General features: G+C 42.0%; 1 protein-coding gene across 5 annotated transcripts in view; it reads left to right on the forward strand.

Moving 5' to 3' along the window:
• Nucleotides 1-1,946: 1,946 nt before the first annotated feature.
• LOC147421998 (uncharacterized) overlaps nucleotides 1,947-18,549 on the forward strand; it is a 94,893-nt gene continuing 78,290 nt past the window's right edge. The window contains exon 1 of one of the 5 annotated variants that reach the window (XR_015186716.1): nucleotides 1,947-2,103. Coding sequence is in view for 2 of the 5 variants with exons in the window: in XM_086502373.1 (XP_086358499.1) it covers nucleotides 4,056-4,336 (281 nt within the window). In the remaining 3 variants the exon portion in view is untranslated. Of the gene's footprint in view, nucleotides 4,337-18,549 lie in introns of all 5 variants that reach the window. The other 4 variants (XR_015186717.1, XM_086502373.1, XM_086502374.1 and 1 more) reach the window with 4 other exon arrangements.

The following is an 18,549-nucleotide window of genomic DNA, read 5'->3' on the forward strand; positions in this document are numbered from 1 at the left end:
ATCGTCTGAACCCACCCACCCTAAGGTAGGTTTCACTCCAAAGCAAGGCATGGTAATTGTTGATGTCCATGAGGTGAGGAGAAAAGAGAGAGAGAGAGAGAGAGAGAGAGAGAGAGAGAGAGAGAGAGAGAGAGAGAGAGAGAGAGAGAGAGAGAGGACGAAGCTACTTAGTCATCTATTTTTGGCTAAGTTGGCACTTCCATGGCCAATCTTTTTCAGGGGGGGGGGGGGGGGGGGGGGGGGGGGGGGGGGGGGTAATGTCTCCACATTCCAATGCGTTTGAAGGCCAAAACCTACTCGGGGTAGGTCAACCTCGTCACTATATGGCACGGCTCTGGCTAGGGGGGATTTATGGTGGGAAAGAGAAGCGAAAATCGCAATGCAATCTCAATCGTCCGTCGACTCGATGAATTAGGGGTGAATTCGGGGCAAAAATGGCGACAGAGTTCACTCCTAGTTCACCCTTAGTTCACTCATCTCGCGGGGTGTCGATTGCCACACAAATGCCCTACCACTACGCTAACGCGCGTCGCTGTCCATGTTCGCATGGCACATGATCACACCCTAGTTTACTCGCCCCTAGTTCACCCTTAGTTCACCCACCCCTAGTTCACCTTTAGTTCATCCACCCCTAGTTCACTGCATGGTCCGATGGCTGAAATTAAAGCCGCTTTGTGTCCCCAAATTTGGGCCCTAGATCCCCTCCGAGTCAGAGCTGTGCCATATAGTGACGAGGGTAGGCCAAAACGGATAAGGAAATAATTTGAAATAGTACGGTCGGCCACCTTGGGTGGCCTCTCTCTCTTCCTCTCTCCCTCTTTATTGCGTGCACAGGAGCTTCTTTCAGTTTTGGAGTTTAGCTTTCATGTCGCAGATTTTGACAAGTGTAAAGGGATCTCCCTTCCGCCATATAGTACGGTCGGCTGTCTTGGGTGGCCTCTCTCTCTTCCTCTCTCCCTCTTTATTGCGTGCACAGGAGCTTCTTTCAGTTTTGGAGTTTAGCTTTCATGTCGCAGATTTTGACAAGTGTAAAGGGATCTCCATTTCGCCATATTATGTTACAGTTTAGATAGTTTAGATACCGTACCAATTAGCACATGGGCAATATAGGTAAAAGGGCCAAGTTAAGGCCACTTAAGTGCTGCGAGGAGGTGTCCCATTTGTGTTGCACTGTTTACGGCTTGGAGGAATGCAATCGGAAGCTCTTTGCAAGGCGCACATGCAGTAAAAGGATCAGCGTTGTCGGAGATCTGAAGGCGACACACAACAGTGACGAAGATTTTTTGTGTAACAAAATCGGCCTTGTGAGGCAAGCCATATCAGTGGGGTATTATGTGCCAATGCTACCAGCAAGGATCGAGCGCAGATCATGCGGCCCAGTTTCAATGCAAAGCTCACGTAACCAGCTCATTATCCATCGCTCGATGTCCCACAACTGGATAAAATTGAGTTTTATTTTGGGGGTGGTCACGTCCTTGTAAAGGGGGGCGGCTTTTAATTGGCCCCTTTACCTTAGTATATACAATCTAGCGCTCTAATGGTGGGAGAAGGCTGAGCGCTTGCACTGCGTAGGAGCATGGGTGCCGGACGGAAAAAGGTAAGAATCGGATCCCGACCCTGTGAGTAGGGTAAAAGGGCCAAGTTAAGGCCACTTAAGCACTGTGAGGAGGTGTCGTATTTGTGTTGCACTGTTTACGGCCTGGAGGAATGCAATCGGAAGCTCTTTGCAAGGTGCACGTGCAATAAAAGGATCAGCGTTGTCGAAGATCTGAAGACGACACACAACAGCGACGAAGATTTTTTGTGTAACAAAATCAGCCTTGTGGGGTATTATGTGCCAATGCTGCCAACAAGGATCGAGCGCAGATCGTGCGGCCCAGATTCAATGCAAAGCTTACGTAACCAGCTCATCATCCATCGCTCGATGTCCCACCGCTCGATAAAATTGAGTTTTATTTTGGGGGTGGTCACGTCCTTCTAAAGGGGGGCGGCTTTTAATTGGCCTCTTTACCTTTACCCTAGTATATACAATCTAGCGCTCTAATGGTGGGAGAAGGCTGAGCGCTTGCACTGCGTAGGAGCATGGGTGGCGGACGGAAAAAGGTAAGAATCGGATCCCGACCCTGTGAGTAGAGCCGTGCTCATTTGAAGTTTCTTCGGATCCGCAACGAAGAAGTGAGTTTAAGAAATGAACAGCAGATAGTCTGGCAAGTCCTTTGAGCTCTAAGGGGGGAGATGAAGGAAACTCAGCTATTTCCGAGGTATGTAACACAGAAATGGGGGCTATGAGGTGGGCAGCACGCAAATTGGAGTAAAAGATGAGGATCATATAGCCTAGCAAGTTTTTAGAGCTGTAATGGTGGAGATGCAAAGGAGGAAATTCAGCTAATCTGAGCTATGTAACACAGAAATGGGGTGGGCAGCAGCAATTGATACTTAGAACTTTAGTAGCAAAGAAGAACAGAAGAATGGAGATACTGCTGTTTCCAAGTTACTGTGACAGAGAAATGGTGGGTTAGAGATGGCCAACAGATAGAGTCTAGCAAGTCATCCTTAGAGCTGACATGGCAATGATGCACAGAAGAAGAAGATTCAGCTGTTCCTGAGCCATGTAACACGGGAGTGGTGGGTAAGATATGAGATTCACCTGTTTCCAAGCTGTGTAATACAGAAATGGTCAATAAAAGACGTACCACAGGTTGTCATTGTTTCACCTCTAATGATGGAGTCGCAAAGAAGAAGCTGTTTCCGTGCATAGCTCAAAAATAAGGGTAAGAGAGGCAACTCTGAGGAACCAGTAGGCAAATATGCGCGGGCGCACACACACACACACACACACACACACACACACACACACACACACACACAGGAAAACCAGTTTATAGATTCGGCAACTGCTTGAATATGGCAATCATCTTCACATACGCTCATTTAGTGGCTTGCAAGATTCGAGGCGTACAGGCTCAGGAGATCTCCAGGGTGGTAAATGGCACGATCAGCTTTCTGGACTCGGTTCGTGACAAGCCAGAGAGCCAAGCCTGTGCTTGCATTTACCAGAAAAAATCGACATCATGAGACCCTCCAATTTGTCCTCCATTGCCAGGATGTCTATGGTGTGGAGGCTGTTTTACTTCTTTGTACTCCACGGACAAATTATCACCATGAACATGATACATTGAGGTGTCCTTGAGACGATGATTGCTTGTGTCGCGGTCTGGATTGCAGCTTAAATGCTTTAACCTGCCTCGTTAGCCTCTTTCCTGGTGCCGTTCTCAAGACGCACATAAACGACATCTTCGTCCTTCCTTGTGCACAGTGCTTCGAGGATAAATGTTGCCATGTCCAGCAATGGGCAGGTCTGTACTTCCAAAACCGAACCCTAGAGACAGGTGAGCGCGCTTCAGATCTTCTTCCTGCCATGTCGATCTTTTTTGACGAAGATACCATGCCCTCTTTTTTACAAGGCAAGGCATGTGTCTGTTTGCCTCTCCAATCACCCAGCTCTGACAAATGGACGAGGTCAGTGATAAGGAAGGTGCAAACCAAGGATGACAAGGATGGGGTGCTGTTTGCGAGATCACAACTATGCTGCAGGAGTACCTTATAGGAAACGAAGCATCGAATAGGACCACAGATAAAAGAATTTGGGATCATAGACAGCACAGTCCCCAGGGTGCTAGAAGCTGTTCTAACTATGGTGTTGAGTGTGTGGTTCTGGGTTGATGGTTTCTCAGCATCCCTGGTCTGAAGGATGCCTGTCAGAGTCTATGTAACAGATGCAATTGGGAATGCATCCCACATTGGGTATAGAGTAAAGAAAGTAATTGTGTCAAAATCTGGTTCAAGTACATGTGAAGCTCTTTTCAGAGAGGGATGTTTTATGAATTTCCTTAAGCTGCCCACCTCATGTACTTCAGTTTGATGTCCTATTCACTTCATGGAGCACTGTGTTGTGGTGTTTGTCTACTGCCTCTAATAAATGGGCGGGGCATTGGTCTTCGACATACTTGGCCGCACCCACAAGCATCAGAGCTTGGTTTTGTTGTGCCGCCGTCATGGGTTGTCTACTTCTAGACTTTGTGCATATCAGACAAACCACAATATTCAGCTTCACCGATCTATTGGACTCCATGCACATCCGGAGCAAGAACCAGTTTATTAGAGCTTTAAGAAACTGCACAAAGGGCTTTGAAGGCTTGCCGCTGGTCATACTTATTGAGGGGCTACTTGCTCGCTTAATAATGGCAGCATTACTACTGTGGCATGGGAGTAAGGTCCACTTAAGGTTCTTGTATGTGGCTACGGAGCTGTTGAGCTGTTGTCATACACTGCCAAGGTACTCTCTCTCTCTCTCATTGCGAAGGTGGGCACAGAAATAGATCATATAAGAAGTCCACAAGTTCCTAGATAATGGTGGCCAAGTTTATGGATTATATTCAGTGCTACTTTTTTTAAAACTATCCCTTGCCCTCGAATATTTATTCTATAGCTACATTTTTGTATCTTTGGCACTTCTTCTTTGTCTTCTAATGACAAGACTATCTAGAGCTAAAATTGCTAGGCTTCCTGTGTTTGAGAGATACTAAAATTGATGATCTCAAGAAAGGCCTAAGTATAAGGGAACTTAAGGCTATTTTATCAAGTGTCGGTCTCCATGGTGGAATGGTTGAGCTAAGTAAGGACAAAAAGTTTATAGAGGTCCTTACTCATTCTATCATGTCTTTTTGGAAGGAGTTATTTACGTATGATGTCCTCTCTCTTTGCCTCTAAATGAAGGGATCATTACCAGCTAGACCAGCTAGAAAAGAGTGGATACAAAATCTTCTAGCCAAATTGAGGCCTATGTATTCCCATACGGTCATTTGTTGGCTAATAGACTATGGCATATAAAAATCTCCATTTCTTGGATGCCATCATCAGCTTTTGAGAGGGGATTGCATATACTCTGGCCTTTTGTTGGGAATTTCGCAATGCACGGCAGTGATAGAGTACCTGATCACACGACTCGTGTGTTTGTGTTGTGTGGTAGCGTGCCTTGTGTTGTATTGTACGACAATAACATGGTACCTTACTACACAACATGGGTGTGTGCGTTAGCCTTTCTATGGAATGGTGCTTACCATGGGGGCATCACTTCGGTTACGCGGGGAATATGATGTCCTTATGGTACGTATTGACTCATCGTATGGGTGCTACTTCGGTAACGCGGCTCAACTTCCCTTCCCCGTGCAAAAGAAACATATGGGCATATGATGTTCGTATTTAAACTATTTTCACTCTTTAGATTCCAGCAGCACTTAGTCGGTAACGCGGCTAATGTGTGTCGTTTGTTAGAAGCATGTGTTTATGCATAAATGCGGCGTTCAGGTCGTCGTATGAACTATATGCGTATATATAGTGTTTGTTTGAGTATTATGTACACGAAATACTTAGCCGATAACGCGAACCGCGAAGAGTATTTTGTATACTAACGTTCATAATGTCTATAAATGTTTATGTTGAGGTTTTTGTCAAAGCATATCGTATCAAATCATAACACATCTATAAAAAACAAAAGAAAATTATAATCATGTAACAACTATTTATTGAATTTTTTTGTCAACCATCTTTATTATATTAACACTAGTTTGGTACCAAAAAAACATTTTAGTGTTTTCTTTTCACGAATTTAAGTAAAATGGTACATAGAATCTAAAAAAACATCTGAAGAAGTGCTTTTGCAAACTTATAAAATGTTATCCAAAATATCCATAAAAATTAAAACACGTCACTTTTGTATACAATCTCAATAGTAAGTACTTATATATTTGTTTTGCATTCCTTCAATCAATGACCACATGAAACATTTAATTCATCTAAATTTGCAATGTCTTATGTCGCATATGTATTGCATCTACAAGTCCATTACATAAGATGATACTATTTGATAGTTATGTAAGCCACATTTATTGATTTATGTCATATCCCACGAAATGCGCATGTTGTATTTTTTATTTTTTATTTATCGAAAATTAGTTTTAAAATAAAGTCCACTTTTGAATGTTTTCATTCATCTCACCTATGTGTATACAATTAAGAAATTCATATACACACTTTCATTAGTTTTTAATAGCAATGTTTTTTGTGCAAGAAATTATGCACTATGAAATTTTTTAAATGAACTGGTTTACAAGATGCTTGTGAGTTTGAAAGCTTGAAACATGCCTGTTTGACGGGTGTTGACGTATAGATGTATTATAAACCTTAAGTTTTGCCTTGATATCTATGCAAAAATCTTGTTTGGATAAGAAATTATATTTAATTTATGAACGTTTTGTTAAAACTGCACTAAAATTTTATGACTTTTCTACCTTAAAACTTATTACCATAATCCTAATTTTGGAAAATTAAAAATTTTGCCATGTTTTTCATCTCATAATTGAAAATATGATCCACATGTCTTTTATTGTAATCTAGTTTTTTAAAGTGGTAACAATTAAAATGTGAACTTATGTCTTATGGTCCAACATAGTTTTTTGAAGTGTTCAGGAATTTTAATCTGTATTGTCCAAATGATTAACTCATTGAGTCAATGTATTTCATTTATTTTATCGTTATGGTTTGTGCTAAGTAGTGTGAATCAATGCCTTATGATTTGAGATGGTTTTTGAAGTGTTGCATGTTTTTAACCTAATATTTTGATAGTCTAACATGTGTGAAATTGTTAGTGCGCTATGCAGTTGTATTTAAGTCGTTTTTTTAATTGACCAATGCAAAAATGACGCCTGAAATAAAAAATTGATTAGTGCAAAAATGACTGCGTGGAGAAGGCCACTACGAGTTATTGGTGCCAACAAGATTCAGTGAATTCGACCCGTATCATAAAATCAGAACGATGCTTGATAGTATAAAGATATGTTGCAGAGACCTGAAAGAAGACCTTCCTTCCACTTACAATATGGCCAAAGTAGAGCTATGGAACAAACCGTGGGAGGAGCAAACGGTAAAGACGAAGAGGGTGAAAGTTCAAGATCAATCCACTTTGTCCAAGTGAATCAAGATGACGCAAGATGGACATGGAGCCATCGATGGCTGATCGGATGCTGTCACAAACGGGAGCGCATAACAATATAAAATACATTCGGATAAATAGGATTTATCACTTATTACTGAAGCCAGAGGATATAGAGAGAAATAAATAGAGAGAGAGATAGAGAGTGAGAAGATCGACACAGTACTGGGGACCAGAAGATGGGCTGGTCCCCCCCCGTAATAGTATCTTTATTACTGAGGAGAAGTCTATACAAGCACTTGAACCGAACGTATTACCACGTTCGTTCTAGAATAAGACTTGATGGTTCCCGGAAGCCTCAGCTTCCGATTCCTAGGGCAAAACCCTATTCCAAGGAACTTCCGTTCCTTATTCCAAATCCTTGAGAACCAAGGTTCTCGCCTCTGGATCTCACCTTCCAGACTCAGGGCATGACATCCCTGCAACTCTTTCTAACTCTCTTTCCAGAGTCCTCTTCCCGCAGAACAACTCTGCTTTCCCGGACACGAAGTCCTTACTTGGGAATCCCAACTTCCGGATCGCAACTTGAGAGACTACCTCTCTCCGATCCGTGGATCTTCTTCCCAAACTCGGGTACGAAACCCTTGGGCTGATCTGGCTCTAGTTCCTCAGAGCGCTTTTCTCTTGCAGAGGTTCATGCCTTCCTCTGCTCCTACTCCCTCACGAAGAGGAAGTACACCTGCAATCAAATACTTAAAGATCATAACATGAAAAACGTTACCTTCAAAGTCTCGACGCTCGAAACGCAACTCCGTTCTCGAAAAGCAATTCCCCGGAAGAGATCTTTACATAGAAAAATCCTCTCTTCCAATCCTACACACAAAAGAGGTGTGTTCTCGGGTTCCTTCTCGTAAATCAGCCTCGTCTACGACGTTTATGGGCTGAAAACAGAGAAAAACAGCAACTTGTCGCGATGGAAACACGCTTCGTAGGCACTTCTTCGCGAGGGAACTCGTGCACTGGGTCTTGGCGACATCTGGTACACTTGGGGCAGCCATGGGCATCACTGGCAACGTCTTCTTTATGGCTGAAATCTGCAGTAGCATCTCCTCCTTGCAAAGATTGGTCCTCCTCTCTGAGTGAGGGCATGTGATGCTTTTATAGCTCCTAGCCACGGACACGAATAGCTGCTCGCGTAGAGATCGCGGCCGTTTTTTTTTTTTTTTTTTTTCTGTTCTGCCAGAAAAAGAGAGAGAGAAAACGCTGGCTGATCTGTTGCCTTATTTATCAGATGGCTGTCCACTTATTAAGTGGACGGCCGGCGTATTTTAAAAATAATCTGAACCTGCCCAGAAACTCAATAAAACCTTATAAGTTAAAAACAATGCTTTCACAGCACTTCCCAGGCGTCCCTGGATGCTGCAATCACATGCACAGTTGCAATGCAGACATAGACTTCCTCGCGGGAAAGCATCTGCTTTCCCGAAAAGCAATCCCGCTTTCTCAGAAAGCATCTGTTTTTCCTCAAAGTTTCCTATGAACCCATCTTCATTCAAGTGCTTGCTTTTCCTTGTGCACAATTCTAACACAGTTCGAAATTTCCTCCCGAGTATGGATATTCCCTTTCCGATGCACCCATCACCCACCTTGTGACGCATCAGGAATACCCATCACCTAGTCCTTTCCTACCGAACTTACGGTACAATCTCCTTCACGATGCTCTATGTCACCCATCCTATGACGCATCAGAGATGTCCGTTCTCGGATGGTCGGATACTTCTTTCCAATGCTCCCTGTCACCCATCCGATGTGATGCATCAGAAGTACCCGTTCCTGGTGGCCTTACAGATATTCCCGTTCTCAGTGTTCCCGTCATTACTTTAAATGACGCACTAGGAATACTTTGTACTCGGATGTCTCCAGTGAGAAAAACCCTCTCACTTAAAATTCCAATAATTCATTTAGAATTATTTTTTCCTTGGTGTTCCAAGCGAGAAAACCCTCTCACTTATAAATCCAATAATTCATTTAGAATTATTTTTTTGTAAGATAAAGCCAATTTAGCAACATCCCTCTCACTTATAAACAGTTGTCCTCAACTGTAGAGGTCCAACTGAACTGCCGGGGAGAAACCGAAAATATTCCAAATCTTGCTCAATGGTGAGTTGAGCTAGTCCTTCTCAAAAGAGAACTTAAAAATTAAAGTAAACAAAAATTCGAAAATTTAATAATTCAATACTTAGCTTACCGATTCATGTCCTTCCTCTTGAGGATATCCTTCACCAATCATCAAACTTACGAGCCGTGGAAGAACTCGTCATTCGCGTCTTTCCAACAGATCGAAAGTTTCCTCATTCCAGAGTGTGTTAACTCAATTCCACCTTCTCAATCCGAAAAGAATAATCCACCTAGAAATCAATCTAGGTATCTGTCCTTGCGCATAATCCTGCGTTGTTAGTCTAGAGGGTATTAAACCTCTTGTGTCCTCCCACATAGGGAATGCCAAAGTCATAGAGCATTAAGCTCGATGTCTTTCTTTCACAAACAAAGTTTGCGATCACCTTAAAGAAGGTTCTTGTTTCGGGTCGTCACTCAACGTAGGCGGACGGTTCCAATCCGAAGATTCTTTGTGCTGGGCGGCACTTCCTTCCAATCTTTTCCTCCTGCGAGTTATTACCACCAGCAGTGATTTCCCGACGCCCATTAGCGTCTCTTCCTTACAAAATCATAAAAATGATTCACCTTGCGAGCATCAATGACGATTTGCAAAATCTCAAGCAGATAGGATTCTAGCCATAGCATTTTCTGAACGTACGTTCAAACCCGGTTCACAATAGAGCGAACCTTCTTTGATTCTCAGGGATCTTCTCCGATATGTAATTCTTACCATTTTGAAACGGTTGGCGAGCTATATTCTTACGAACATAATAGTTCGAATTTATTCCAGCAGCGTGTAAATGCTACTTGACCTTCTCATGGAGAAACATATACCGCAACCAAAAGTTGCTACTGTAATGGTAAAGGCACATAGCGTACTCAATGATCAACGACCATCGGAAAACCTCTTCTCCATAGAGAAACTCAAATTCCTTCTACCAAACACATCTCAAATAGAGATTCTCGTGTTGAAATATTCTTGCGCGCAAAAAGGCGCTCAAGAGAGTATAACAAACTCTCGTCGAGTTCCTTGGCATAGGTCTGCATCTTCGTGTGTTATCCATGTACTCAAAAGTGTACATAATTCTTAAGCTGTGTTAGAGTTTCGGTGAACCTGGGAAATTACCTTCCCTTCGTAAAATCCTTAGAGCGAAGACGCTCAACTTGACGATCACTTGGCTCGATCTTAGAGCCAAACCCGCTCATCAAATAATCTAGGATTTTAATCCTTGGATTCCTCTAGCACAGGCCGTAGTCGTCGCTTGTTCCTTCCCTCCTAAAGAGAGTGTTCATTCACTTGTGCAAAAAGCACTACCATATCTTCCCTTACCGTGTAGGGGGTGTTGGCTTAAAGAGTACTCAAGCTTCATGAAAGCTTTTCTTTGCTTGGAAGCTCAGAATGGTTCCTTCATAATTTCCTACCCGCAGTAGCAGGTAATCTGTTCGAGAATTACCGGATACCAGATCAATAGTTGACCTTCCGGCTAGTTAAGCAAACCAATTCATCTCAGAAGACAAAACAATGGTTCAGTTTGATCCTGCTCTCATAAACACTCGAGAGTGGTAGTCCAGGTTAGACATAACCATATCTTGTGCAAAAGAGCAAACAAGCACAATGCACTTTATGATTTCCTCAAAGATGTAACTTTGATTGAAAACCTGCCCTCTCACTTAAAGTTCGAGGGTCTTCTATTCAAGAACTCAAGAGTTAGATTGAATTCCCTTACTCCAAACTTTCTGTGTTCAATGATTCCCGTCCCACTACGGGGATTGGATTCTATGTACACTAAGGTGTACACTTTCAGCTTTTATTGCTGACTCCACCATCTGCTACAAAGTATCTTGCAGATGGGTTTACAAAATTCGGGCAAAAGTCCTTCGTTAAATTTGTTCATCTTTCCTTCCTCAGAGAAGATCAAGAATGGACCTACCTTGGCAAGAGTGAACCACTACTTGCTTTGACTCGCTCGTGTTCCTATTGGGCAAACCAATCCCAATCTTCTTGAATGCCTTCCTCAAAGCGTAGAGGAAAAAAATTTGTCGGAAAATTTAGCCTTGAATTGAATTGAAGTCTTGTTATAAGTTCCTTGCAGAGCTTTGGTATACCACCAAGTACTTGCAATCCCCTTGAGGTGTTTAATCACATGCCTCATCTTCGACGCTTCTCAGAATTGCCGTATGCAAAGGCAACTTCAAACTGTCGACTGTAAGGGGTAGCTTTCGGGGCATCTTCCCTTCTGTCAAGAGTATCAAACTTGACTGGAAGTGTTCCTAGGTCTAGAGACCTTCTTCATATCCTTCCCAGAATGACGGGATTTCATGGCTATAGTTCTGGAATGAGGTTCATGGATATTTTCTGGATTCTGAAGAATCTCGAGCATTCCGCTCCTTGGATTCTCTAGGTTCTTGAGCATCATGCTCGTCGCCTTCTCAGAGAATCCCAAGCCTTGTGTCGACTTCTTGCAGAGAGAAAAAAATTTCCAACTCTGCGAGCTTTTCCTTGCAGGTTTTAGGGTTCCGCCTGCTTACTTCTCTCTTGGCTTGTCATGGCTTCTTCCCGTATCTTCCCAGAGTCATCCTCCTTTACAGAGAAAGAGAGGAGACCATGCTCTGATACCACTGTCACAAACGGGAGCGCATAACAATATAAAATACATTCGGATAAATAGGATTTATCACTTATTACTGAAGCCAGAGGATATAGAGAGAAATAAATAGAGAGAGAGATAGAGAGTGAGAAGATCGACACAGTACTGGGGACCATCAGATGGGCTGGTCCCCCCCCGTAATAGTATCTTTATTACTGAGGAGAAGTCTATACAAGCACTTGAACCGAACGTATTACCACGTTTGTTCTAGAATAAGACTTGATGGTTCCCGGAAGCCTCAGCTTCCGATTCCTAGGGCAAAACCCTATTCCAAGGAACTTCCGTTCCTTATTCCAAATCCTTGAGAACCAAGGTTCTCGCCTCTGGATCTCACCTTCCAGACTCAGGGCATGACATCCCTGCAACTCTTTCTAACTCTCTTTCCAGAGTCCTCTTCCCGCAGAACAACTCTGCTTTCCCGGACACGAAGTCCTTACTTGGGAATCCCAACTTCCGGATCGCAACTTGAGAGACTACCTCTCTCCGATCCGTGGATCTTCTTCCCAAACTCGGGTACGAAACCCTTGGGCTGATCTGGCTCTAGTTCCTCAGAGCGCTTTTCTCTTGCAGAGGCTCATGCCTTCCTCTGCTCCTACTCCCTCACGAAGAGGAAGTACACCTGCAATCAAATACTCAAAGATCATAACATGAAAAACGTTACCTTCAAAGTCTCGACGCTCGAAACGCAACTCCGTTCTCGAAAAGCAATTCCCCGGAAGAGATCTTTACATAGAAAAATCCTCTCTTCCAATCCTACACACAAAAGAGGTGTGTTCTCGGGTTCCTTCTCGTAAATCAGCCCCGTCTACGACGTTTATGGGCTGAAAACAGAGAAAAACAGCAACTTGTCGCGATGGAAACACGCTTCGTAGGCACTTCTTCGCGAGGGAACTCGCGCACTGGGTCTTGGCGACATCTTGTACACTTGGGGCAGCCATGGGCATCACTGGCAACGTCTTCTTTATGGCTGAAATCTGCAGTAGCATCTCCTCCTTGCAAAGATTGGTCCTCCTCTCTGAGTGAGGGCATGTGATGCTTTTATAGCTCCTAGCCACGGACATGAATAGCTGCTCGCGTAGAGATCGCAGCCGTTTTTTTTTTTTTTTCTGTTCTGCCAGAAAAAGAGAGAGAGAAAACGCTGGCTGATCTGTTGCCTTATTTATCAGATGGCTGCCCACTTATTAAGTGGACGGTCGGCGTATTTTAAAAATAATCTGAACCTGCCCAAAAACTCAATAAAACCTTATAAGTTAAAAACAATGCTTTCACAGCACTTCCCAGGCGTCCCTGGATGCAATCACATGCACAGTTGCAATGCAGACATAGACTTCCTCGCGGGAAAGCATGTGCTTTCCCGAAAAGCAATCCCGCTTTCTCAGAAAGCATCTGTTTTTCCTCAAAGTTTCCTATGAACCCATCTTCATTCAAGTGCTTGCTTTTCCTTGTGCACAATTCTAACACAGTTCGGAATTTCCTCCCGACTATGGATATTCCCTTTCCGATGCACCCGTCACCCACCTTGTGACGCATCAGGAATACCCATCACCTAGTCCTTTCCTACCAAACTTACGGTACAATCTCCTTCACGATGCTCTATGTCACCCATCCTATGACGCATCAGAGATGTCCGTTCCCGGATGGTCGGATACTTCTTTCCGATGCTCCCTGTCACCCATCCGATGTGATGCATCAGAAGTACCCGTTCCTGGTGGCCTTACAGATATTCCCGTTCTCAGTGTTCCCGTCATTACTTTAAATGACGCACTAGGAATACTTTGTACTCGGATGTCTCCAGTGAGAAAAACCCTCTCACTTAAAATTCCAATAATTCATTTAGAATTAATTTTTCGTTGGTGTTCCAAGCGAGAAAACCCTCTCACTTATAAATCCAATAATTCATTTAGAATTTTTTTTCTGTAAGATAAAGCCAATTTAGCAACATATGCTAATGGTATCCACACATTCATGCGCACAACATTAAATGCTAAGTGCGCGTATTTGATAGGCATTCCCTACGAAGCCCCGGTAGAAGCTGTCATGATTGAATCAAGTTCGTTTGGTGTTTGCAGCTTATATACTATTAAAAACATATTCTTTTTTTTAGAGCATATCACTTACGTAAGAAAATGCTATAAGGGAGGGACATAAGCAAAGTTTGATAGCGTCCAAACAGAGCAAGACATGCAAACATTGCATCTCTCTATTATCAAATGCATCGGCTTCAGTACGGAGGTCCTCTAGATCACTCTCTTTCCATATTATAATGGGGGCTCATTAGGAGACCTAATGTGCCTAGTACCCTTCTCGCAAGACGCATTTCGGTGTTGCATGCATAGGCTCCAGTATGGCTGGAAGAAATTGTCGTCTGCAAATCAACAACTATCAGAGATAGAGCATGCACGTCTCAAAGCAGTGATTTGATTGATAGCATTGTAGTCGCTCACTCTGCTAGCGTAGTACATTTCTCTATAATGTAATGTTAGATTTTACTAGCTCAAATAAGCCTCATATTGGTATTATTGATTGGGGCATGATGCTCGGAACCTCAGCCAAACGAGTGTCCAATAATCATGTACATAATGCAGCTTAATATTCATTTGCAATTTTGGAGGCAAAGAAAGCAGGAGAACATGAGTTGTCAAAGCGGCCATGGATTGCTTCAGAGATCTATGATCCAATGTGTTCGGATGCATACACAAAGGCCAACAATATATATGCATTAGGTTTTTTGTACGAGATGTTGATAGATTTTTGGAGTGTAGCTACGAGAGTATATTTCCTTCCGAGATGAAGTGTTTTGTCACCCTGGCCATGAGACTCTCAAAGCTATTCAGTAAAAGGTGGACACATGGATGAAGTTAAGAGAGCGTGAAGCCAGAAGAAATACTTCCAACATTTTCCTATTCTTCATAGAGCATTTAAAGACCGATCTTAATCCTATTCAACGGCCGTTCATTGAACTTACGTCGTCTTTTTATCCGTCTTAAACATTTGAAAATTACTATCGCTTGTTGAAAACGATTTGTCATCTGGACTTTTTATTAGTACCATTCGTCTATAATTAATCACGATCTTACTGTTCACATTAATAGTTTTTCATTTGGATCAATTATCTATAGTCAATTGAGTTGTTTACTGTAGAATTGAAGTGTTTGCACCAATTATCAAATCTATAGTCGATTGAGTTATTTACTGTACACTAAATTGTTTGCACCAATTATGTATAATTGGGCTGAGTGGATCAACTTTTTACAATTGTGTTAAGTGGGCTAACTATCTATAATTGAGCTCTATTTCAGCATTCTGATATCTTTGGTTTGATGTGGTCTTGTCATGGTTGATAAACACTTTGAACTGAAGAGTTGCAGAGTAGTTGTTCGAGAGAAAAAGATTTGTCCAAGATATGTAATATTTGTCTATTTGGCAATTGCAATCCCTAAAACCATGGCTGAGCAAGGAGACATGTGACGCACAAGCGGTGTCAGCAGATCAACACCAAGTAGCTGTTAATGCTTACTATGAAATCTTCAATACATTTACACACTTGAGGACTACCTTGATTCAATCAAGGATTGTAGCCCACTTATACATTCGATTAAATATACAAGAGTTATTTTCACCCAAGTAAGGATTGTAGCTCTCATATTGTGTAGTGACAAACAATATATATCAAACAAAACCTATGATGGTGTGAAATACAATAATTCAAGGATCTTTATAAGAGCTATTTTCACCCAAGTAAGGATTGTAGCTCTCATATTATGTAGTGACAAACAATATATATCAAACAAAACCTATAATGGTGCGAAATGCTATACCTCAAGGATCTTTATAAGAGTTATTTTCACCCAAGTAAGGATTGTAGCTCTCATATTGTGTAGTGACAAAGAATATATATCAAACAAAACCTATGATGGTGTGAAATGCAAGACTTTAAGGATTTGGGCTTATCTCATCTAAGTATATATAGCTCTTTATATACCGGGTACACTAGTACAGGACATCTCTAACGACTTGTTTTTAATATATGCTCATCTTCTAGTACCAACTTCAGTCCCTTTACTGACCAATGGATTTGTCGAAATGAGCATAACCCTGAAGAGATCTAATTTGTTTAGCATCATACCTTTGTCTTAGGTCACGAATTTAAATCTTTTAAGATACGGTTACCATATAAAGAATCACGTTCGGTCCAAAAATAAGACTCGTGACTCTGTTAGCTTAGGTCGCCTCACAAGGAGAAATAATTGTATCCAACGTAAGTATACATTCCCCACGGATTTTCCTTGTCAAAAGGCTAAAAATGGCAAGAGGTTTTAATTTTTACTTAATGCCCTGTCGAGCTTTTTTATTTCCCGACGGATGGTAGACTGTCGGACTAGCTCAGCGAGCCCCCCAAGAAAATAAAAAATTCTGGTGGGCTTACCGGCTAAGGTGGTTTTTATATGTGTTGCCAGGAGGGTTACATTGATATTGATTACATGTTTTTGATGTGTAATCACTCTATAACGTTATTAACGTGCTCATGTGTTTGCGATCACGTTAATGAAATCCCTGGTGGAGATGATGTGGGTATCCAAATCTTTTTGGGTTTGTGAGCTTTTAATATCCAAACCTATTTGGTTACCTATTTGTTTTTTTTGTACTTCTTCTTCACTTTTTGTGGAGATGAGGTTTGAACTTAGGAACTTCAAATACTAGAACGCATTTAAAAGTGGTGTGAGTAGAGGAATCATTTCTTTCTACCACTTTGTGTGTGCGGTTAACCTGTCCTAGGAGAAAGGATGTGACAATGACAACTGAGCTACTTGGGAAGATGTGGATGGAGTCAATTCCACAGGAAGATTAAGCATTTCCATTGTTGTCTTCTTCAGATATCTACACATAGTTATCGACGTCAACAAATGAAACATAAGATCTGGCATTCTTGTTGCCAAAATACACCCTGTTGTTGTTCTCCCAATCAAGGGTAGGTTTTGTATTATTGTTGCTTTACAAGCTTAACCTATGAAGCATATTTTTGTCGGGGTAGAATGTTGAACCTATGATTACATTGCAAGCCATTGATAAACGGTGGTACGTTTGCTCTATCATGATAGTTGTAACACAGTCATTGGCAAATCCAATTAGTTGTGTTGAATCCTCTATTAGCTTTACCTCTTCTAAACATCTAAAAGTGGCATAGCTAATGGAATTGTGTTGAGCTCCTGAGTCGACCAATGCAAATTGCTCAAACCTATTTGCTCATAATTCCACCAGGATGTCTAATTCCAAATCTACTTTATCTGGATTATTATCCGTTATCTAATTCTTGTTCTCCTGTTCAATAGTGAGAACTTTGTACTTTATGGCTCTTTGGTGCTTTGGTTCTTTCACTTGTAATTATTGATGTGCACATTCTCGACCAAGATGGTTAGTAGTGAGCAAGTGAGTGGGTTCGGTGATAGGTTGGATCGCCACTATAGATACTAAATCATAGCCTTGATCGTCACACAATTGGGTAGGGGTTTCCTTGATGGTACACACATCTAGAGTTGCTAAGAACTGACACCATTCCAAAGGTTAAAAGTCCTATTAGGGAAAGGTTATGAAATTTAATCAGGATCTTACTTGGCAAAACCAAGTTATAGTCTTGCTTTTGCAGACTACTAATGTCCAAGGCTCCACACATCCAAAGAGGTGTGTTAGCATTGGATTTTCTTGGAATGTCATAGTTTGGCTCTGTGGATGAGTCAAAATGGTCTACAGGGTCTTAACTAGATCTTTGTAGCTATGATTTTGCAAACTAATGCATGTAGTAGTAGCTTTATCACGTACGTAGATGTAGTCATATCCCCAATCTTGAATCATTTTGAGCTAACTTATGAATGGCCGACCCAATATGATATCATAGTTTGGCCTTGTGCCAAAACCTACCAGAACAAAGGTATACTCAAACTCAATGCCACATGTGGTGACTGTTGCATTTTCTAGAAACCCTAGGGGTCGTTCTATAAATCTATCGGCAAGTTGCAATCTCATATGAGTCTTCCTTGAGGTTGGTTTACCCCATTTTTCCCATATGTTTTTAGTCACGATGGAAACTCTAGTCCCACTATCAAGTACGGCTAAGATTTTAACATCATTGTACTCGATAGGAAGGGTGGTGTTACCATCTTCTCCTTCATAGTGTTCACCAACTTTGTTTATGGGAATTGATTGGCACATTTTCGTCGAACGATCGTGATCATCTACCTCTTCTGCAAGGGTAGCTCCACCATCTTTTAATCCCATTTTCTACAAGATATTCGTCACTTGTGACCGTAATCTAGGCTTCACTCTCCAACAAGTCTATTCACAACCCCCTTTGTGGTGTTGCGGCAACAACCTCCTTTGCGATTAACCTAAACCCCCTTTGCGGGAGGGTAAGCCCCTTTGTCAATATAAAACACACACTAAAACAAATAATCACTAAATTATATTAAAATGAAAGAGCACTTACCTCCATGAGGGAGAGAGATATAGGGAAGAGAGAGAGAGAGAGAGGAGAGAATGAGGGAGAGAGATATAAAGAGGGAGAAGAAGGGAGAAATAGAGAAGAAGGAAGAGATCGAGAGATCTTTTGGAGTGGAGACATCCCACAGTTCATGCAACATGCATCAAATGGTGGATACGAGGATGGGAGTGAAAAAGAAGAAAATGTGAGCTGCATCAAACGTGGTGTTTTTCCACTCTAGAGAGAGGAGGAAGGAGAACGAAGGAGAGAGAGAGAGA

Source organism: Adiantum capillus-veneris, chromosome 27 (assembly GCF_014529385.1).
Source record: "Adiantum capillus-veneris isolate H3 chromosome 27, ASM1452938v2, whole genome shotgun sequence".
Taxonomy (NCBI): domain Eukaryota; kingdom Viridiplantae; phylum Streptophyta; class Polypodiopsida; order Polypodiales; family Pteridaceae; genus Adiantum; species Adiantum capillus-veneris.